A 23,163-nucleotide genomic window follows, 5' to 3' on the forward strand; every position below is an offset into this window, starting at 1 on the left:
ACATTTAGGGGGCTAGACACCAAGCTCCTCCGCACCTCCATACACATTCATGAACAGTATAATAACACACACAGTCACACTTTGGGGATTTGAAACAAAAAATAACAATGAGTCACTAAAAGATACAGCAGGATAATAAAAAAAAAAGATGGTAGCCATCTCTGCAGCCTGGTGCAACAGGATTGGGAACTTTTCTACCTGGATTAATGTATGTGTGTGTACATGTGTGAGGGGTCTCCAGTCCTCAAATCACTAAAGCAAGGAGCCAGCCAATCACAGATCTATTTTTATCCTCTAAACAATGGGCTGGTACATTAACAGATTACACTCTCTACTGTCCTCAAAACATCAACTTAACATTTCCACATTAGTGGAGAGACAGAGAGAAAACGGCATGCAGAAGTGAGATAAATATAAGCAAAGGTATATCTAATTTTGAGACATGTTTGTGCATTATCATATTAAAACAGCTCCACCCACATACACAACCATTATTAAGAGACCATTAAATGCATAAGAGATCCATCTATTTCTGTGTGCATTTAAGAGAATGAGACAGCTATTAGTAGATATTTAAGCTTCTACCTGCGATCATCCAAAGTGTTGTTCCCACACTCCCATGAATAAACATGCAGATCTAAAAAGAGCACATTATTATGATGTACATATACCTGTCAAAGTGTGCTACCCTTCAGGGCTGCCATTACATAATAGGGAGGAGGGGAGATACAAACTCCTGCTATTTTTACATCTGCAAACATCTTCAAAACAGTGAATTCCAGCACAAGACAGATTCTAAACAACACAAAATGAATGAGCAAGAGAGAGCAGACAGCAAATAATAAATAATGAACAAGGCTGATTTGAAAGTCAACTAAGATGCACATAACCTGTCACTCAGTTTGAGAAAACTGTATGGTAACCAAAGCGAGGGGGTGAGTATCACATGAATGAGGCTGAGAGCATTACAAAAGGGTGACAAAGATTTTTTTTTTCTCCAAGAAAGCAGAAAGAAAAATGGATATTTAAATGTGATGCATATATATCTAGAGCATCAGTCTATCAGGTCTTCTCTCCCGATGAGCCCTTCCTATTAAGAGGGTATCTTGTTGATGATGACAAACATACACCCTGTGCACACACTTTGCAGAGGCATGAACAGCATATACATCTTCTTCCAAGCAACAAATCAAGACACACCAAGTCAAATTCAAAGCTCATATTCAATTCTGTGTGGGTGGAAGCAAGCATGGCCCGATAAAGCGACCAAAATACTGATGTCCAGGCCCAGCTGCCAACAAATCCTCATGACACAAAGCCATTCCAACACACTATAAATTAGTGTCAAAACAGGCACTAAAACTGGGCTATGGGAGATCAGACCAGAACTATATTTCTACTCATTTAGCACACAGCACAGACTATCCAAACTCTCAGCTACTTACTGTCTTTCTGTATAGATAATTATCCTACAAACTCACCATCAATATTTTCAAAGGAAAGTTGGCTACATTTTTAATTAACACTTGTCAATGAACTATATATCAAAATGTCCCAGTAACACCAGAGCTAAAGCACACATGATCAGAAAACACCATGCCATAAATACAATTCTCATTTTCAGGACCACATGAACTTATCATATGCTACCTAGATTATTAAAAGATTATGCATAGTCTTTAAGAATTGCAAGAAAACATAAAACCTGTACAGCAAGGCTGACTACCTCACATACCTCAAGTTAGCCAACAAAATACATTCAAGATAAAGCTTTTGAGCAAGTAAAATGTATATTACCAAAGATAAACATCTTCAAAGTGGGTTTTCTTGTGACCTAATAGAGTATCTTCATTCGAGTCCGTGTTCCCATAACGTACTTTCAGTAGATGTTACACTGGTTAAGGCTGCAATCTGGCACAAGAAAGCTTACAAGGAAATGTGCTTCTAGAATGTAAGAAAACTGGTTAAACGATAGATGCTCACATTGCTCACATGCTTGCATGACCTACAACACACACACATCAATACACACTGGAAAGAATGATAGTTATTCTTACCATACATCGATCGTGATGGAGTCTCTCACTACAGACGCTTACGTTTCCTTTAATGCAGCTTCAGTTCATCATTCAGACAAACTGCTGTGCTGAGGGGTGCTGAAAATGCACGCAAACACACTTGCTCTGCTCACTCTGGGATAAATGCCTGCACGTGTGCTTGGAGCTAAAAGGCATATGAATGTGCACCGTGATTGGTGCAGAGCCTGGCTTGACGCTATGAATTACACACACACACTCTCTCTCCCAGCCTTGCAGACACACAGAGGAATTTACACACTTGCGCACAAATGGGGGCTGAAATACAACGTCAGAGCGAGGCATGCCGTTATGACCTTGGATTTTCCCATTCTTCTGCAACAGTGCTCCTTGTCAACGGGGCAGTGCAGCACATACAAGCCAACATGCAAACACACCCACCTCTACGCTAATTAATCAGTAGGAGGGGAAAAAAAGAGGAGAGGGGAGCAACAAAGAGCAGGAGGAAAATATGCACCAAAAGGGATAAAAAGGGAGAAGACCTCCCTCCCACGCAACATCCTCCTCCTCCTCTCAGCCAGTGTCACTCTTTCCCTCCTCTCCATCATTACTCTTCCCATTGCTCTTGCTTTGTCAGTTTTACCTTAAAGCTTATGCAACTTTGTGCCCCACTTTGTTAAATTTTCTAGCTGACAAATCTGTTTTTCTCCTTATTTCAGAAATTTAAAGACTAAAATTTTTACACAAATATCTAAAATGTTGCTACTTTGACAACTCACATGTACTCTACAGTATATTCTATTTTAGAAAGCCAAATATTTAATGCAAATAAATTGTAGAAAATGTGTGATTAGACAACCATCAACATGTTCTGCGTCATCAAATAACTGGGTTGAAAGAACAAGTCTGACAGGGAGCCAGAAATCTTACAAGGCTGTAGTGTCCTTGTAAAATCATAAATGTGTCACTGAAATATTTTATTGCCACTCAGTCTATTTCAAATGTCATTTTTAAAGTTTTATGAAAAAGTGACCATGAGAAAACTACAAAGAACAAATAATTTAAACACAGAAGATAGAAAACGTTTAGAAAGTGAGAGCTAATTGTGGTTAAGCTAATTCATTTACACTACTCACAAAAAGTTGGGAATATTCAGCTTTTTATATGATGTCCGAATGCACCCAAGAATGCATTATAACGTTAGGTGAACTTAATTTGACTTCTCTAAACTTTGCATTTACATATACAACTTTTTTATATTTTGGTATTTATTACACAACATGTTGTTCTCTATCAAGGTGCTAAAAAGAAAAAAAAAATGTGTCTGAACCATAGATCGACCGGGAACATATAACATGACAAGTTACTGACACTGACATTTTTATGTTGTGGTATACCCATCACTTTTGTTAACTTTTATTTCTATAAATTTCAGATTAAGGAATTACTACTGCATGCTTCTACCAAATGTCCCATATACATGATATAATATCAGTGTAACATTGTTTTTTTATATTTTCCATTAATTGAATATGCCTAACTTCTTGTGAGTGTATGACTTGATTTTACAACCTCTGCAGCGACTGTCAACTGCATTTGAAAGAGAGTAAGCTACAGGAAAGGTTCAGCAAATTTGAGATTGTAGTGAAATTGTGTCATTTTGGCATATTGTGAATACAGATTCAGATATAAAAACTTTAGTTTTTAGCCTTAGTTTTGTTCAGAATATGACTACTGCATACTTCATTAAACAACTTAAAGAAAAATCCTTTTTTCATACTTACTTTGCTCATTTGTATGTAATTGACTTTTCGGAATATTTGATGTCATGTTTTCATATGCCAAAAGTTCTTGTCGATGTTCATTATAGAGTATGTAACCTGCTTTCTTATGGAATAATAAATAAAAATCTTTCATGATTAAATAGGCGACAAAACTAAAGAGTATTTTGTGATTCAGCCAATGTTATTGTACTTCTTTCAAACAATTCTTAATGAACTAAATGGTAATAACTGATTTAATATAGCACTTTCTAGTCTTATTTGACCACTTAAGTCACTTTTACACTACATGCCACATTCATCCAATCAAACACTCATTCATACAGTACTTGTTAGGTCAAAAAGCACTTTGTATATAAACTATCACACAACTTTAAAAAAAAAAAGGAAAGGCGTACAGAGCAACTCAAACCCCATAGCAGAATGTTCATTTCTATCATGACTAGTTTTAATTAGGCAACGTTGAGCAATATAAAAGAAACCAGCTTTTAATGAAACCCCTCTAAGTCCATATGACTTAAAAAAATGGAACATAGAGAGAACAGAAGAGCTGGTGTTGTCACTTACCCTTGCCAACACGATGGTCCAGAAGGGCACGGCAGTCCAGTGCCAGCCTCTGAGTGGCTGGAACATCAGTAACAGGCAATGGCATAGCAGGCAACAATATGCACACACACTCAGACACACACTTTCCCTTTCACAGACACAGCAAACTTATGAGCCAAAACCAAATACATCAATGTAATGCTACAATCCGCAGACAAAAAAATGTCCAACCGTTTGGTTATTTAAAAGTTAAAAAGACAAAAAAAAGTTAGTCTTAACTGACAAAGCAGCAACATAAACTTTTACCCTGATAAGCCAAAGCAGGAATACCAACTTCTGATTAAGCTTTTAAAGACAACAAACTCACAAACTCAGGGAACACAAAGTTGCGGTATGTCCCTGTCCCAAGGCTTATTAGTAATTTATACAAGTACATACAAGTTGTCCGCATTAACCAAGAGATTAGCGATAAGTCCTTCAGTAGCAGCTCTGCTCTCACTGTGTGTACTCATTAGTAAGCATCTCACTGACACAATGGAACTCACTATCCAAGCACAGAGAAAAGAGGGTGGAGAGAAGCTGGGAAAGAGGGGCACCGTAGGACAGTCATTCAGTCAGTGGGCTTGAAGATCAGGGAATGTAACCGTGGATGGCAGTGGGTGCATCTGCATGCAAAATATCTTCTGTGTGATTTCTGTGTAAGTTTACACATTACACACTTGGAGGCACGTATATACTATGATAAATTAGGAAAGGTAAAGCAACGTTTCTCCCACAAAACAAACCGCTTTCTATGTTAGCAGAGTTTTGCACTGCAGTCTGCAAACACTTTTTTTTTTTTTTTACCTTCCTCCAAAACTACTCTTCTCCGGATTTTGGAGGACACGAATCGCTTCTTTTGGCAGTGATGCTGCAGGCGAAAATGTACTTTGGTGTTACTCACCTGTCATACTAGATTTAAGTCGCAAGGAGGCGTTGCTCCACCAGCTTCAGAAAGACGGGGAGGTGGGTTGCAAATCAACCCAGAACGGAGCTTCCACCAGGGCTTCACGAATCAGGAAAGCCGCTGGCTCGTCTTTGGCCTGATAACGTTAGAATGCCCAAATTAGCCGAATCGCTAATACATCTTGTTGCTATCTATATACGTTTCAATAAATATACATTTGAAAATACACAATACTTTAGTTTTACCGACTAGTGATAATTTATTAGTAACGTTAACATTACATGGACAGAATTTTAAAACCATGGCAGGTACAACAAAATAATTTACATTAGCTATGGTAACTATCCAATATCACCAACTACTTTCCGGTAGTTTCTGTGAGTTTTAAACACTAATGTATGGATGGAGAAAAAGAATACTATCAAAACTACAACTCCTATGTAATGTAAACAATACTGTGTTGAATTAACCTAGTATTCGTCTTCACTGCAAGTTAACGTAGTTAGCATAGCTAACGCCTAGCGGTACCAATCTGTTATCTATGATTGTTAGCACCCATTCCTTACCATGAAGTAAAAACAAGACTTAAAAACCCTTGGACATCTGGGATACGAGAGGTTAACGTAGTCCACCTTGTCTATAGTTCAGCGATGTCAGGAAATATGTAATCTACTAAAGCCAGCGTCACTATTCATTTAGCCACCACTTGTTTTACATAGCTAGCTGTGACAGACAGCCCACCACCACTGGACACCATGGACACCACTTTAATATGAGCATGTTTGAACAAAATCAGTTCCCACCGGATAGTGTCGGCATGACAGATCTGTGCAATTCATTCACTTGGTGGATGTTGGGAATAATACAAAATGTCAGTTTTATTAAATAATAAATATATGGCAATAGTAGTATCATGGAAATTATATTCTGAGCACATCACCTAAATTAGTAAATGTTTTTGATGCAAAAGACAACATACTGATACATAATGTAAGCGTGGATTTCAGCCCATGGACTGTAATCTTGATTCCAAAGTAGCTGAAAAGCCATGTTTAGATCCCACATGACACTCACATGACACTGTCAGTACTATTGCTTCTAGTACTTGGATAACCCTGTAGAGATGATTTCCTATTACTTAGATAGTTCGACTAATACAATTTATAAGTATCCTGATAATTTAAATTATATTCATCATGGATGGACTTAAATGTGTCATTGTAGACCCTGGCACCGAAGAGATCCCAAGGGGGCTTTGGGACTTGAACCTTTACTTCAAGTGGCTATTGTTTTTGTTTTTTGTTTTTGTTTTTGTTTTTGTTTTTGTTTTTTTGTTTTGTTTTTTTGTTTGTTTGTTTTTCTGTTTTTTGTTGTTGTTGTTTGTTTGTTTCTTTTGTTTTGTTTGTTTGTTTGTTTTTGTTTGTTTTTCAGTAAATCAAATCACAACAAAATGGGAAAAGTTTATGACACAAGTATAAAAATAAACAAATCTTAAAAAAACAGCTACCAGTTCTCAAAAAAAAAAAAAAAAATACAATAGCTTAAATGACTTAATACTTAATCTTGAAACCTAATTTTGAAATGACTCAAAACAAAAACAAAGGTACTCTAACCAAAACAGCTACAAAACTATTCTAGATTTATCAGAAAATTTCAGAGAAAAAAAATACTCATCTACAAATTAATTTACTTTGTAGAAAATTAAACAACAGAGTCACACAATGGATGTACTCAGTTATAAAGCTCTAAAGTGGTTTAAGAGGTTTTCATTTTAAGACACACCTGATATTGCCTATTATATTACAATATAAAATGGGCTCATGGGCCACTAAGGTAGAATGTCATTACAAAAGTCTCCACATTGTCCTAAACTGACCTGTACAAATCTTCACTTTAAAGAGCTCTGTGCAAACGCCAACAGTAGCTTACACTGTCCAACTGCACTCTAACACTTCACATACAAGCTACCAAAGCTCTTTACTGATACAACCAAGAGACAAAAATAGGTCTTGTTTTCCCACATAAGAGAGATTTTAAGCATAGGCCATAAGGTCGGTTCTGTTGCAGGTATGGCTTCAGTCCAGATGACAGTCAGCTGATTACTGTAAACCCAAAAAAGTCACCCTTAATACTAATTAGTTTCTAAGGTTTTGCCCATAGCAGACTTACTCCCCCTCAGGTGGAGCAAGCTTGACATCCCATCAAACATTTTCAAAAATGCTTCATTGCATTGCATTTCTTGGTAAATATCAGTGCATTATGCTGATGTTGTATTATTTATAGTAAAACTGCACACCTTAAACTCTATGGTAACACTTGGCTACACAATAATCAGTATGAAAGGTTTAAGCCACACAGTCAGGTGGGGACAGATGGGAACTCATTAGATCAGCCTTAGGGGCTTTCAGTTTGAGACAATTAGCAAGTCTCAAAAACTTTAACCAGCTTACCACCATGCAGACCATAGACATGCAGAAGCCATCCAGAAAACATATTCTTCAGGACTCTTAGTCCTGTTACTGTTAAAGTTTTGGCTTTTTTAGTACAGAATAATTTCTCTTCACACTATGACAACAAACCCTATTTAATTTAAAACTATGAAAGATGGTTAATACTTCACTGTTGTAGGTTGGTCTTAGAAGGTCGCCTATTATAGAATAACTGCAAAAAAAAAAACTACAGTGGACTGAACCAATTTTAAGACAACTTGTTATGACTGCACAGAAACACATTAATAGCTTTATTTGCTCCTGTTTGGTGCTGAATCACTTAAAGGTTCTGTGTAAATGGAAAGTGAATCACTCACCTTGATTTTACACAAACAGGTTATACAGGCCTCGTAGGCAATGTTTGTAATTGTGTGCAGCCTGAAAGGAACTTATCACCCTTGTGTCTGTAATTGCACTAACAGATCCCAAAGGCAGCACCTCTGTGATGACATCAGTAAGGGAGGAAAAGTCCATTTAAAAACGATGTATTAAAAAGAAGTGTTAACAAACTTCCGTCTTAATACACACCCTGTTTTAAAAGCATGACAGTGTTTTATTTATTCCTGAGTTATCTCAAGGCCAGTCAACTCAGCTTTGCAGCCCAGTGAGAGTGGCTGCTGACTAATTAATCCTCTTTGCATTCTTCACCCCTGCAGCTCTGCTTTGTGGCAGTTGTTGACTTCATTTCAAAAGAGTCCAGGTGGTGACCTACAATCCAGCCGGAACAAGTTCACACATCTTTAATGGACGTATAACTCGCTTTCCACATCAGTACTGAATACTTTATCACAGTGGGGATTACTTCAAGTTTAATTTTTTTTTTCTTTTATGGCTTATGTCTTTATTTTCATATCCAGCTACAGTCACTGTGCAATGGAATCAACAGAAGTGGATTATGACAAGCTGGCTGCTTGTATTCTATAACAATAGATGGACATGAGAAGTGAAGACACAATATGTAAATCTGTACAGGTCAGTATTGAATTATTGCACGGCACTTTTTACTCTGAACGGTTGTAGACTGTAATGTTCTGGGACCTGAATTAAAAAGGTGGCATATTCCTGAGAGGTTAAATTGTTAGTGTGCTGGTATGGAGCAATAACAAAGTTATTCTTCCACAGAGGGAAAGACTAATATCAATTCACAGAGATTGTGTGTTTTAACTGCCATATTGACAGACTTTATTGAAAATGCAGCATTTGGTTTAAAGTGTTTTACATATTCAGTCTATTAAGTGCGGATACATGATTATGGTGAGAAATGGACTTGTGACAGAGAACTGTTAGTGTCTTGGATAGCAGCATGAGGATCCAGAAGGACCTGGAAGAGTTTAACTCTGGGCATTAACCAGCTCAAGGCTAAATCTGGCCACCAGATAATTCATTTGAAAGCTGCCTTTCTGCTGGCACAGACTGTGTCAACATGTGGAGCAAGCCAGGTGGTATTTTGGGAGTGTGCTGCATAACTAAGTCTGTCCACGTGAATTAGGCATCTCAGAAACATTCAGTTGTAGTTGTATTATTATTATTATTATTATTATTATTATTATTATTTTAATAAAGGAAATTAAGGAGAGGCCTCTTATGTTCAGACTCTATCAGTTACAGACCAGGATAACTTCTCACACATCTGTTAATGTTCATGAGTCCATCAGGAAAGCACTAAACAACAATGAGATGCAAAAAGGAGCTATCCATCTGAACAAGTCTGAAATATCTTGTTGGACCCATTTTACTATTTTCATTTAACTAAAAAGGGAAAGAAAATGCTGAATTCTAGCATAAGAACTTCTTAAATGTGAAATGAGGTGGTAGTTGTATCAGTTTCACTATGTCTAGTCCAGGACAGCTTGTCATCACTGATGCAATCCCCAGAAATAACTATAATGGTAATGTAGCATAAGTTATCCCATAGAGGTTAAATCAGAGTCCTGGGCTTGACCAAATATTGAGGTTAGATAAAGTGAGAAAATCCACCAACATAATGTGGTTGAAGCTGTTCTGTACAGAGAAATGGGAGGATATGCCACTGATCTGATGTGCAAGGCTGGTTAACAGTTACCATAATCAGATGTAATTAATGCTGCAAAGGGGGTTTTGGCTAATCTGATATGATTTGTAGCATTTTTTTTTATTATTTATTTAGGATATTGACAATAAAATTCTCAAAATGGCAGAATGAGACCATGCTCCTAGTTATGTTCTGATTGCTAAAGTTATGTTTACTTTTTTAAATCCATATATTATTGGAGCATTCGTTTACCCTCACCCTGTCTTTAATGTTCCAGCCTGCCGCTTTCTCATGATCTGAGACCAGCAGGTGATGTCAGCTAAGGTCATCACCATGGTGACCTTTTCTGACACAAGGCAGGTGACCCCCATGGAGCTGCCTGAGCCTCCCTGTTTGAGTACCACCCTTTCCCCTGGGCTCAGGCGGAAAAGGATGCTGTGGCAGAACGCTGTGAAACACATTATTAACCAGCAGGAACTCAGCGCTCAGGTGATTATTTAAGCCATCAGTTATTTTGTTGCATCCAGTTTATTATTATTTTTTTAATGTAGTAAAATTATGAGGGTAGTGTGTCTCAGTAAGAAACAGATCATGTCTGATCTGTCACTGATGATTTTTGTTCAGGATTTTCAATAAAGGTGAGAAATGTGTTTCCTAGCACCATAAACTAGGATATTACAATCTTGTTTCCCTTTTTGACAGGTGGGTGTGGAACCAGCAAGCAAAATCTTTGTGACTGATACCTATATAGACACGATAAACAGACAAATACGCAACAAGGCCTCACGTGGGGTGACAAAACGCCGCTCATCCACATTCAGAATCCAGGCCCGTGGTTCCACCAGCACACACGGCAGCACTGGAGGTTCTGCACATGACTTCACTAGTGATGCAGACTTCTTTGTGCACTGGGGAAATACAATTCGTGGTATTTATATACCAATGCTGAGGCACACCTTCAAGTCCCGTGAGCTGGAGAAACTGTACCAACAATATTCATCTCACCAGAGACGCAACTCTCTAGCCTTCACCAATGTGATTGATGCAGTGGCCAAAATACACGTGTTGGCTCTGTACCTGGCACTGGCCCCAGAAACTGCTGGAGACACTCTGCGTTGCTGCCTAACAAATATTTTTATGGTGTTAGCTATCGTGTTGTGTCTTTTGGTGTTAACCTGCAAAGACTACATGTCCCCACAGTGGCTTCACTACGCCGGCCTGGCTAGCTGGTTCTCACAGACCACACAGGTCTTGGGGGGGCTGGTGTATGGATTAGAGAAAGACCCATCGTGGTATGTTTTGTTCACACTGTTTGTAACATACACGCTGCTGCCATTGCCTCTGCTGTGGGCCATGTGTGCTGGTTCCCTTACCTCAATCCTGCACATTCTGGTGGAGATAACAAACTGCTACCACGATCCTATGCTTTTGAAAAAGGTGAGAACATTACTTAACATGCATATAAACATTGCTTTTTTATTCTACTGATGATTCTTTACTAGATCAAACTTCTTCACATTAGTTAGCATTCCCTCATCCTATATTTCTAATACAATTTTAACCAAATACAAAAAAGTACCTATTCTCTTTAAACACATAGTACAGATCTCCTGGACTACCTGAAAGGCCTCATTTGTAGTTCACGTTTTCTTTACTTAATGACAACGAAAACACACTTGCATAAGGCCCGCTTGATAGCATGGTCTAAGAATGAGTTGCTGTCATTTCTTACAACTGACCAATCAGAGCAGGCTGACGCAATCTAAATCAAAGTGATTCAAACAAAAAGTGACAATAGGTGTGCAAAATGATAGATGATAGATGTGATGTATTTTTTAACACTCAGAAGCATGACCCACTGAAGAATGAGTATTTAATACCATAGAGAACAGAAGTAAACCTGAAACTGGAGCGAGCTACAACTTTTGTATTAGATGCTGGTTCTTTAGCTTGACACCACAGACTTCATTTTGACATTTCTGGTTTACAAGGAGTTGTGCGTGGTCACTCCCTCGGGCCAGATTCACACATACCTGTTTTAGGTATCAATGGTCTTCTAATTTATTTTGAATGGAGGAATGTGTTGAGTTGCATATTGAATTCTGAATCCATTATTTTACTTTGCCACTATAATTTATGGTGGAAAATTAGGAACAACTAATCTTGGTTATCCTGTTACGTTTATTGGGAGTTTTGTTGTGTCATTTATTTTTTGTTTTTTCTAACAGCATTTGCCTTATGTTACATTTAGCCACTTTGCTGACAGACTACAGCAAGAGACCATGGCGTCATCATTAAGTACTAAATCTATTTAAAAGACAAAGAACAGATAAGATGAACAGATAAAGAAGTGCAAAGTAGTCTAGGGTAGACCATTTAGGGTCTTAGAGGTGTTAGTAGATGAGGGTTTCTCAAGAGAAGGTGAGTCTTACAGTGATTTGTAAAGGTAGGGAAGGAGATGTTTAGTGTTATAGTTCATTATACCATCAAGGTACCACAGAACAATCTGGACTGAAACTACCTTCTTTGTAGGGATTGTTTCACCGGTGTGCATAATCAAGTAGACTGTAAAAATAGCTAATGATCCACCTCTTTTCTACCTGCGATTATCAAATGCTTTCCATACATATAGTTTTTTCACTGACCTTTTGCTGAGCTGTGTGCTGTGGGTCAAAAACATAACTATATCAATTTTGTGTAAACTCTTTGGATACAGGTATTTGCCAAAAGCCTGCTGTATCTGGGTATGAACACAGCTGGTTTGTTCATCCATTATCTGACGGACCATGCCCAGCGACAGGTTTTCCTGGAGACCCGGCGCTGCATTGAGGGTCACCTCAAATTAGAGCAAGAGAACCAGAGACAGGTACAGCCATGTTGTTCTGTACCACTGACCTGGAGAAACAGGTCACCACCGAACAAAAGATTTTTTTCTGTAATTTTCAAAGTGGTTATCAGTTCATCTCTTCATGTATAGTTATCCATTTCAATTATAAAAACAGTTTCCTGTTGTTGTAAATTTAGAAAGATAGGTTATTGATTACTTGAATGTCTCATTATGATGTTGCCCGACAGGAGCGCCTGGTGCTGTCAATCCTGCCTCGCTTTGTTGCCTTGGAAATGATTGCTGACATGAGCTCATTGGAAGATGAGCTCAGTCCTCATGAGTTTCACAAGATCTATATTCACCAGTACAAAGATGTCAGGTACACACATGCACACACTTGTATTTGTGTATTTGTGGCTTCTCAATCATCTTACACCCTTTTAAATGTTCAAATATTAAGTAAAACAGATTGGTTTTTAAGTCTGACAATGTTGCAACTAAACTCTGTAACCCACATGTGGACAAATGCACTTGCTGTTGCATTTACTGGACAAGTAAAAGTGTGCAGTGCTGCAGTACATGGAAATGGACTGAATGAGTGAAGAGATGAGGTTTAGGAACAGAGTGGCATAAAGGCTTCAGGGAAGATTGAGAACAGGGTACACACTAATGAAAATAATGAACAGAATGCAGAATGGCAGCACAGGCTAAAAAAGCTCAAATCAAAATCTACAAAATACTCCCTGAATTAACACATCTCTCTAAGCTTGTGCAATCAGATGCACTTACACACACAGGAAGTAGGAGTTTGTTACCCGGGAGCTGCAGCAGATACAACCAAGTGGATATGGGTGTGGAAGATGGTGTATCAAGCACAGACATAACAGATCAGGCTTGTTTTTAGCTTATTTCAGTGAAATGTCTCCTCTTCCAAATGGCATCCTTTGGAAAACGTTTACTTTTGGATTACCCGACACATGCATTACATGTTTTTTCACCTTTTTTCTCTTCTCCCATTTAGCATCCTGTTTGCAGATATCAAAGGCTTCACTCAGTTATCAATAAACATGTCAGCTCAGGAATTAGTTCGTACCCTGAATGAGCTCTTTGGACGCTTTGACCGACTAGCTGAGGTCAGAACCTGTATGTTCTTAATGAATAAGACAGATTATCTTCACAGAATTTTCATGCTGCTAAACTCTTATTTCTCATAACAGGAGCACCACTGCTTGCGGATAAAATTACTAGGAGACTGTTACTATTGTGTGTCTGGGGTGCCGAAGCCACAACGTGCCCATGCCCGTTATTGCGTTGAGATGGGTCTGGCTATGATCAGCACTATACGGTTAGTGGTCAGTTGACATAAAAAAAGGGAGGGTAGCAGGAAAATTATGTTGTACACACATATTGTGCTTATCTGGGATGAGTTGATGTATGTTTGGCCACAGAGTAAATAAAATTGCACTCAAGTAAGAGAAGAGGTAATAAAAAATTTTACATGATCAATTTTTGAACACCAGACAGGTGCGAAAGCAGCTGAACTTTGACATGAACATGAGGATTGGTATCCACTCTGGCTCTGTCCTCTGCGGCGTGCTGGGCCTGCAGAAATGGCAGTTTGATGTCTGGTCCTGGGATGTGGGCATCGCCAATATGCTGGAAGCTGGGGGCATACCAGGGTGAGTAATAGAAACAGAAGATGTGTTATGTTCGATCTATACCACAAAAATGCACCACACAGATTTTGCAGACTTTCCACTACCGCTGCACAGGATCAGATGCTCTAGACTTGTGCTCACTGCCAAAACTTTTTCGATCCTTTAGCCTTTATTGGTTAAAGTTTTTCTCTTTCATCCAGACGGATCCACATCTCGAGGGCCACTTTAGATTGTCTAGAAGGCACCTACAAGACAGAGGATGGGCATGGCCGTGACAGGAATGAGTTTCTACGAAAACATAACATAGACACCTTTCTCATCTGCCCTCCCGAGGAGTGGAATGAAGATGACTACGCTGAACCTGCCAAAGTCCAAAAGAGCAGTCGGACCTGGAACCCAGAGATCCCTTTTGGACTCGTCATTGACATGAATAGTGTAAGTGCAGGGATGTGAAACGGAGAGGAAGGTGCCTTTTATGTGAAGCTGTGAAAGGTTCCAGGTCTCATGCATATATGAAGCAATTTACCTGCACAGACCTGATCAATCATTTATATTTTCCACCTGCAGATCTTGGCCTCCTTTACTAATGGCTCACTGCCCAGTATATGGCAGTCGACCTCCAGAGAGATTAACAAACGCATCAAACATGCTATTGAAGTTCGAAGCAGTGAGCGAATGTACAAGGAACACATCACTCCACTGACCCTGGTGTTCAAGGATGCACACATTGAAGATAAGGTATGTAGGTATATTTACAGGTCAGAAGGTTAAGCAGTGTATGAACATAACCAAAACATCCTTTTGCAAGTTAACTGAGATCCACATCTCTTTTGGTTGGTCCAGTTCTCCCAGCTCAGAGATGAAATGTTCAACTCCAACATGGTCTGCTCCTTCATCGTTCTTATCTTTCTGATGGCTGCCCAGACTGTCATCCCTGCTCCCAGGTGGGTAGACACACAAGTAACATGTAAATATGATATATAAACAATCAAAAGAGCCTATGGTGCATAATTTGTTAATGCCTTCACCCATGTGTCACACCCATTCTTTTCTACTACAGATTAACATTTCATATATTTTACACACTTTCTTCTCCATCTTTACTATCTCCTCTTTTTGTTCCCCTGCAGGCAGTTTCCTGCCATCCTCCAGTTTTTAGTCTTTCTGCTAGCCTACATGCTCCTGCTGCTGGTCGCCCTTGCTGAAGAGTTCAAGTGGACTCCTACAGCACTGCAGCAATTCTGCTGCTGGATTCATGAAAACAACAGTGCCCGCAACCTCCTCACCCTCACAGCCATCATCATCAACTTCGGCTTGGCCTCCACTGATATGGTGAGAGCGGAACCAAAACAAGGACAGAATAAAACTAAACCATAACTTTTCTTCTGGTGCATCTGCAGTTTTGCACCTGTTCTTCTTTCCTTGTATAACTGACCCTTGTAAACTAGGTCAGTGTCAGTCTGGCCAACTGCAGTTATTTGCATATTCCCTCTTGACATGAAAATGCAGAAAAAGCTAACTTATACACCCCTTCTCATCCCCTCAGACAATAGTGAAAGAAGAGGCATGTCACCAGCTAAAATCACATCTTTTAAGTGTGTTTGTTAAAAATGTGAGGATGGGGAATTGGTTTCTTGTGGCAATAAATCTCAACTGAATCTCCAGGTTTACTCTTTACTTTATGGAGATTTATTGCAAATGTCACTCTATTGTATTTTTATTTTTTTGTTTGTTTGTTTGTTTTAAATTGGCTGTCATTTCTCTCAGTTTTTTTTTTTTTCTTTTCAGCTTTAAACATTAAAAAGCCCACTGAACGCTACATGTATGCTATGTATCAGCCAGTAGATGCCACCAGTAAACAGATTGGTGAAAATAGGATGCTGTTTTTCTGCCAACCTAAATTATTCCCACTGAAGTGTGACAGGAACAAACATAGCGTGAATATTAAGCTCACATTCACCTTAATGTAATGTTTATATTGCCATCTTTGCAAAAAGATGCAATTCTGCATCATCTTCAACTTGTTTTTTGCTGCCACCTTTTGGATATTATTAGTTATTGAAATTTGGTCGAAAAATAATAGTTTTTGTATACTTGATGTATAAAAATTATGCACTGGATATAAAATGTTTAGATTGGATTTTATTTTAATTTTTTTGTTATATTATTTTTGTCTATTTGTCCATTGTTGTTGTTTTGTAGAAAATGTATCTAACAACTTTTCATCTTAGCATGGTGTGCGCTGTGTGCAGGTGTGGTGTGTCCTCACGAACACAGGAGAGGCTGACATAGCGGACATGATAAAGACGGGCTCCCATCACCTCACTGTCTGCACATACCCTGAGGTTGTGAAAGAAAAAATTAAATTTAATTTAATTTCTTGTTGGTTCAGGAATGTGAGGAAGATTGCTTTTTTGTCCCCTCAGATCTTTGTGTTGAGTGGCGTGGTTGCCATGGTGACATGTGCGGTGTTTCTCCGACTAAACTCTCTGCTGAAGCTGGGCGTGCTGCTGTTGGTAGTGTTTGTGTACTCCTACCTCATCCATCTGGCCTTTGTCATGCTTGCACGTCACGATGTGCTGCACAGGTCAGTGTACAATGTAGATCTATAGTTTGGTAATGACTTCATTTGTGTTAATTTATGTTTGTCTAATAAGAAATTACTCTTGTAAATTTGTAGTTTTTACATATATTTACAATACATCTTATAAGGTTTATAAATTGATGTAATTGCAGGTCTCACTATGTCAGGAGAAAAGGAATTTCCATCCTTCTCATGGCGATGTTCTTTGTTGCTGTCTTCTACAATGGACGGCAGGTATTGATGAACTTTTCTCTTTTATATGGATTTATGGTTGTCCATAGTTACTGTGTCTGAAAACAGTCTTTGTGGCTTTATTTTTCCAACCTGCATTACTGAGAACAAAACTGCTGACAGCTAGACAGAGAGGATGGGTAATGGAGAGTATGCTATGCTGGTGATGTTGCATCTTGCTTTGTCATTTGATTTCCAGTGGGAGGCTACAGCCAGACTGGACTTCCTGTGGCGTCTGCAGGCCCAGCAGGAGGTAGAAGACATGAGAGAGTTGCGGGAACACAATGAGTGTTTATTACACAACATCCTGCCCATGCATGTAGCGCAACATTTTCTGGAGCGCAGTAGAAATGATGAGGTACTGAGAACACCTCGACCCAGAGTCTGAGTATCAGGTCAACATCGCACAGCACTGAATAAATCAGCTTGTTTATGAATCATGCAAAGAGCTTTTTAAGAATAGCCTCTTTGTGGTTAATGTGTATGACATTTGTCTTTGTAGGAGCTGTACTCTCAGTCCTATGATGAAGTGGGCGTTATGTTTGCATCTGTCGCTGGGTTCAACGAGTACTTTGAGCAGAGAGAGATTAAACATGAAGGAGTGGATTGCCTTCGACTGCTGAATGAGATCATTGCCGGCTTTGATGAGGTGATTCTGGAGTTGAAAATTGCAGCACGTTTGTCTAATTCTACCTGTAGGACCTGTTAAATCAGAGATGATGTAGTTAAGTCAAACGGATGTGGTGTTTAATTTGATCTCTTTGTTCTAACAAGCTGTTGGAGGAGTCTTACTTCCATTATGTGGAGAAGATCAAGACAATCGGGAGCTGCTACATGGCAGCATCTGGTTTAGCTCCAAACAAGCAGGTGGGAGATCCTTCTGTACTATCATATTTCTTTGAAATGTTAACATTCAAAATTATAGAATTATGACAAATAAAAAAAAACCCACAAGTTTCATTCTATGTAATCATTTTGTTGATTCAGCATAGAATCAATTGATCTGCAGATCATTTCAAGTTTTGCAAACCATCCAGCTTTTTGGGCAATAAGGCTGAATATGTCTGCCTCATTTTTTCATGACCTTGTTTGTTTCCTTGTGTAGCACACAATTCAGCATCCTAAAGCTTTAGCCAAACTCCAAACGATCTTTGTCTCTTTCAGGCATCAATGGATGAATGGAATCACCTGAGTGAGCTGGTTTTGTTTGCCTTGGCAATGCAAGAGACCTTAAAAGAGATTAACAGGCACTCTGCCCAAAACTTTGAGTTACGTGTGGGTAAGTGGCTGACCTCATACACACACACCCACACACACACAAGTAAAGAGCTTTTCATGATTTCATGGACCCACAATCAGATACATAGCTGGGGTGTATGATGTTGGACTTTTCCAGGCATTGCACATGGGCCGGTAGTCGCGGGGGTGATTGGTGCCTCCAAACCGCAATATGATATCTGGGGATCTACAGTGAACCTGGCCAGTCGCATGGACACCACAGGTGTGAGTGGACGCATCCAGGTGCCTGAGGCCACTCGCAAGATCCTGTCAGATTGGGGCTTTGTTCTGGAGCTACGTGGAGAAATATTTATCAAGGGGGTGAGTGGAGCCCAATACTTTAAGCCAATGGTTTGTTATAAAGCTGCAGGATTTGGGCTCAGTTTCTTCTTTAACATTATATATTTTTTTTAGATTACATTAAATCAATAACGTGCTGTGGCAAGTATTACAAAAGAGGTGATAAATATAGTATTTTCCTTCTCCAAAGAAGAAAAACAGTTAAATCAGAGATGCTAATCACTGCTTTTTGATTGTTGTTGGCTAAACAAGCCCTAAACTTATCAAACCAAACTGTTACTTCAGCATCAAATTGGGTGGATCAATCTGCTTTGCAAAGGATTTTGGCACAGATACGGTCTGCTTACTTTAAATTTGTTAAACAGGGAATTGGCTTTGGCAGGGGACAGCTCTCTGAATGGCTTTCAAGCTGATTTACAATTTGCACTTTCTTAAGAAGGCATCAAAGCGCCGCCATCAAGACATAACATTCTTTCTCTTCATTTAAAATCAGAGCAAAAATGAGTTCTGTGTTTTCACCTGTGTTGGTGCCAGTTGGGGCCTACATGGAAAGATGTCACACACTTTTAATTTTTGGATTAACTTGGCATCTATACTGGTTGAGAGTGACAATAATAGTATACAGTGACTGGGATGAGAATAGATCGTAAAATTAGACAGAGTGATAAAATGTTAAGAGATCTAAATGATTTAAATGTGATTTGGAGAACATATTTGAACTCAAATGGATGCATATGCAGAGCACATAAATGTAAATGTTTCCACAGTGCTTGACAAAATGATTAATAGAATAAGCTGGATTCCATTTATTTGCTTAAGATAACTCTCCTCATTGTGTAGCCAGTGTTGCATTCCCATTTAGGAAATAAATATTAGGAATTTAAATGCTGCTTTAAATGCTGTATATGTTAAATGCCATCTTGAGGGTCACACAGAAAGAATGACTCCACTTAATGATTACCGTTGTTGTCTTGTAGGTAAGTGAGTGCCAGGGGAAGATTCGTACATATTTCATCAGCACCATGCGCAGCAAAAGGGCCTACACGGGATCAGATTTGCGGCCAGGAGGACGGACAGGAGGCCGTATGACGCTGGCAGGAGTGGTGTTTGGTCTCGTCCAGGCCAGAAACAAAGAGAAGATGAGAGAAACCAATGGGAGTTTTGGTATGACACCCCGAAAACTGACATGCTGAGTGCTGAACACAAAGGAGGATGCTGTTCATGAAAGTTGTTCCTACAGGTTTACAGCTTGGACCTAGTCCTACCAAAGCACTTGTTCTGGTTATCTCAGAGAAATTAAATATGTCTGGCAGCGTACTGAAGAAATCCTCCATCAGATTTCTGAAGTCATGGAGCAAAGGTTTAGAGTCGTGTGTTTTGAATTTTACCTTCAAAGGATAATCCTTCAGGTTTCAATTTTCATTTTCTAAATGCCATTTTGTACTGTTAAGAAAAAAAAAGCCAACCGGTCTTCTTGTTAGCTGGGATGATACTCCAGCAGGACGTCAGACCTCTGAGCCAAAACACAGAATACCTCCAAGACCAAGACCATGGCCTATGCAGCACTGACTAGTGTTTTTCCTACGTTGTCTTGCATCATTTTAGTGTTTACAGTTCAATATTCTTTATTTATTAACTGATTGATGCCTGGTTTCATATTATAAATACTTCCCAGCGTTGGATAAGTTTAACTAATACAATATTTGTCATCAGCTCTAATGCCACTCCCCTTCTTGAACCAAACAACAAAGAATGTTGTTTATTTTCATTTGATCTAATAGTAGCTCATATTAAAGGCTTGATGCAATGTGGTGTTATCATTTTACAACCCCAGAGGTGGTAACTTCAAGAAAAGACAGCAAAGTTCTAGATAGGACTCTGCAGTTGTGTATGTCAGTTGTTCAATTATGCTGTTTCTGTGTACATGATCAAAATAAGTGTGAGTTAACAGAGTGGAAGGTCTTCATCTGTGTCTGTAATGTTCCTCAAATTTTTATGACATTTAGGGTGTTCATAATCAGGTCACACTTTAACAAAATGTGTTATTCTGGATGTTTGTGTCAGCAAAAAGGAAAATTGTGCAGTACATTTTATAGTAACTGTCTATTGTTATACCTTTTTATATTTTTTTTATACAAAAAAGTTGACAATGTATGATTTCTACCAATAAAAGCCATGAAGCATATGATATGATCATATGAGTGATGATGATTTGATTAATGTGATGATCTTATAAAAAAAGAAATAAAATCATCTTAGCCCAGGCCCCATGCATGGTAATAAAACTCAAAGTTCCTTGTTCTGCCAAAGCAGTCTTCGAATTTTATGTAGTTTCACTTCAGTGACCGTATAACTGTTTTTTCCTTCAGCAACATGGCCAACATACCAACTTTAACAGAGCAACAATAATATTTTAAGAAGGAGCACAAAAATTGGGTGTGGTTTACACCTGAGATGACTGGACTAAAAAGAAAAACTAAACCTGTGTAAAAAATTGCTTTCTGTTTAATTTTACAATAAACTGATTTCACGGGGAGGACGATTTCTCTTCACTCCATTATTTTTGTCTGTTGTTCGCGCGGGTATTTTGTGACGTATTCCAGGCAAGGTCCGTTCACTGATCCTCTATTCTGCAAGATGATTCACTTAGTATTTTTTTTTTTTTTTTAATCTTTGTATTTTGCGATTTTTTTCTCTTATTTTCTTCTTTTTACACGTTTTCAGAAGCAAATACAAAAAAAAAAGTTTAAAAAAACAAGATGGATAGATTACTGGACAGACATGCTGAGTATCCAGGAGACAGGTGGCCCCAGAGCATATTTTGGCTATTTTGGGAACAGATGTAAAATATAGCAACAGTAAGATAACATGGCAAAATAGCTCAATATGTCTATAATAATAATAATAATAATAATAATAAATAGAATGAAAAACTAGTCAAATTTGATTAAAAAAATAAACACATTAATACAATTCACCACAAAAAGATCATATAATGAAACAACAATAAATAAAACAACCCAAATTAATTTCAAGCTATTATAGTAAATTGTCAATATGAAAACAGAAGTCTAATGAAGAGTTATAAAAATGGCCATAAAGAGAACCACAATAAAACCAAAGTTAAAGTGGACATGTGACGGGGATGTAAAGCCACCACAAAATTGGCCACATAATTACGACAGCTAAAATGTCCATCCATCTATCCATCCATCCATCCATCCATCCATCCATCCATCCATCCATTTTCTGCCGCTTATCCGGAGTCGGGTCGTGGGGGTAGCTGCCTAAGCAGGGAAACCCAGACTTCCCTCTCCCCGGCCACATTCAACAGCTCATCCAGAGGGATCCCGAGGCGTTCCCAGGCCAGCTGAGAGATGCAGTCCCCCACCTCTGGCAGCCGCCCAGTTCACACTGCACCTGACCCCTATGGCCCCTTCTGCAGGTGGTGAGCCCACGGCATGTCACCCTTTTTGGCTGAGCCCGACCGGGCCCCATGGACAAAGGCCCGGCCACCATGATGGGAACAGCTAAAATGTCACAAATAAAAACAGGTGTGTAAAGATGTAAGATGACCAGACATGCATTGCAGTTTGTACTCAAAAAACAAAATAAAACAACCCAAATTAGACGCTAAGTCAGCAAATTGAGAGCCGATACAATAACAAATAGGAGCACAATGTCAAAAACCAGGAGAGAAAATTGTGAAAAATGCTAAACATTTATAAGTAGCACAGATAGACCAACTCTGTGAGACCAGCTGAAGACCTTTAACACCTTTTTGCAGAAGTTCATATTTAACTCAGTGGTTAAAAGTTTGTCTCTGAATTATAACAAAATTGCAGTCATGGCTGCACTAATGTATCTCATGATGAAAACTATTCAACAGAAGCGAAAGCTTAGTAGTTAATTTTGTAAAGTATCTACCCTTCAATTTCTTGGACTGTCAGTCTGTAAATTCTGGCATAGAATACATATGCTAGCTAGGGCTGGGCAATATATCGAGATTTTCATATACACTACTGTTCAAAAGTTTGGGGTCAGTTTGCCATGGGATTCAATAGGGAAGTGACCCCAAACTTTTGAACAGTAGTGTATATCGAGACTTTATCAGACGCAACATAGAATGAGGGAATATCGTTAATATTGAGAAAGCTTGTTTTGAGTTAAAAGCATCTTTTGCACCGCTGTATTTTTGTTATGGTCATTGAAAAGTATTTTTCATTAATTTTGTTTTATGAGCATTTAATTTAATATAAAGCTACTTTAATTTCAGTCAGCTGTTTTAATGCACATGCTGCTGATCCTAAATAAAAGTGTATTTAGCACTGAAGGCTGTACATACAAACAGTCTCTTTGGTTACTAAAAATATATATAATGAGATATATATCTATATCGTGATTCAGGTAAAAAAAAAATATTGAGAAATAAAATATGTTTTAAATCACCCAGCCCTAATGCTAGTTTATGCTTAG

At 38.6% G+C, this 23,163-nt stretch overlaps 2 protein-coding genes across 4 annotated transcripts in view; one reads left to right on the forward strand and one right to left on the reverse strand.

The window, feature by feature from the left end:
• Positions 1–6,076, reverse strand: part of LOC121633765 (protein EFR3 homolog B) — a 28,107-nt gene extending 22,031 nt beyond the window's left edge. Inside the window, exons 1-2 of one of the 3 annotated variants that reach the window (XM_041976000.1) lie at positions 5,876–6,076; positions 5,307–5,445 (exon numbers count right to left, since the gene is read on the reverse strand). In XM_041976000.1, the coding sequence (XP_041831934.1) occupies positions 5,307–5,313 (7 nt within the window). In that variant the 5' untranslated portion in view covers positions 5,314–5,445; positions 5,876–6,076. Of the gene's footprint in view, positions 1–1,797; positions 1,864–2,057; positions 2,263–5,306; positions 5,446–5,875 lie in introns of those variants that run through there. The other 2 variants (XM_041976001.1, XM_041975999.1) reach the window with 2 other exon arrangements.
• Positions 6,077–8,686: 2,610 nt separating this feature from the next.
• si:dkey-206f10.1 (adenylate cyclase type 8) lies at positions 8,687–20,896 on the forward strand. The gene is made up of 21 exons (XM_041976046.1): positions 8,687–8,770; positions 10,087–10,298; positions 10,512–11,246; positions 12,526–12,675; positions 12,885–13,015; positions 13,658–13,769; positions 13,854–13,981; positions 14,157–14,315; positions 14,495–14,729; positions 14,862–15,032; positions 15,138–15,238; positions 15,425–15,626; positions 16,547–16,639; positions 16,721–16,881; positions 17,031–17,112; positions 17,309–17,467; positions 17,612–17,758; positions 17,884–17,976; positions 18,274–18,388; positions 18,506–18,708; positions 19,665–20,896. Exons 2-21 carry the CDS (start codon positions 10,122–10,124, stop codon positions 19,878–19,880), a joined length of 3,570 nt encoding a protein of 1,189 aa, XP_041831980.1. The 5' UTR covers positions 8,687–8,770; positions 10,087–10,121; the 3' UTR covers positions 19,881–20,896.
• Positions 20,897–23,163: the final 2,267 nt, after the last annotated feature.

The sequence above is a fragment of the Melanotaenia boesemani genome, chromosome 22 (assembly GCF_017639745.1).
Source record: "Melanotaenia boesemani isolate fMelBoe1 chromosome 22, fMelBoe1.pri, whole genome shotgun sequence".
Classification (NCBI taxonomy): domain Eukaryota; kingdom Metazoa; phylum Chordata; class Actinopteri; order Atheriniformes; family Melanotaeniidae; genus Melanotaenia; species Melanotaenia boesemani.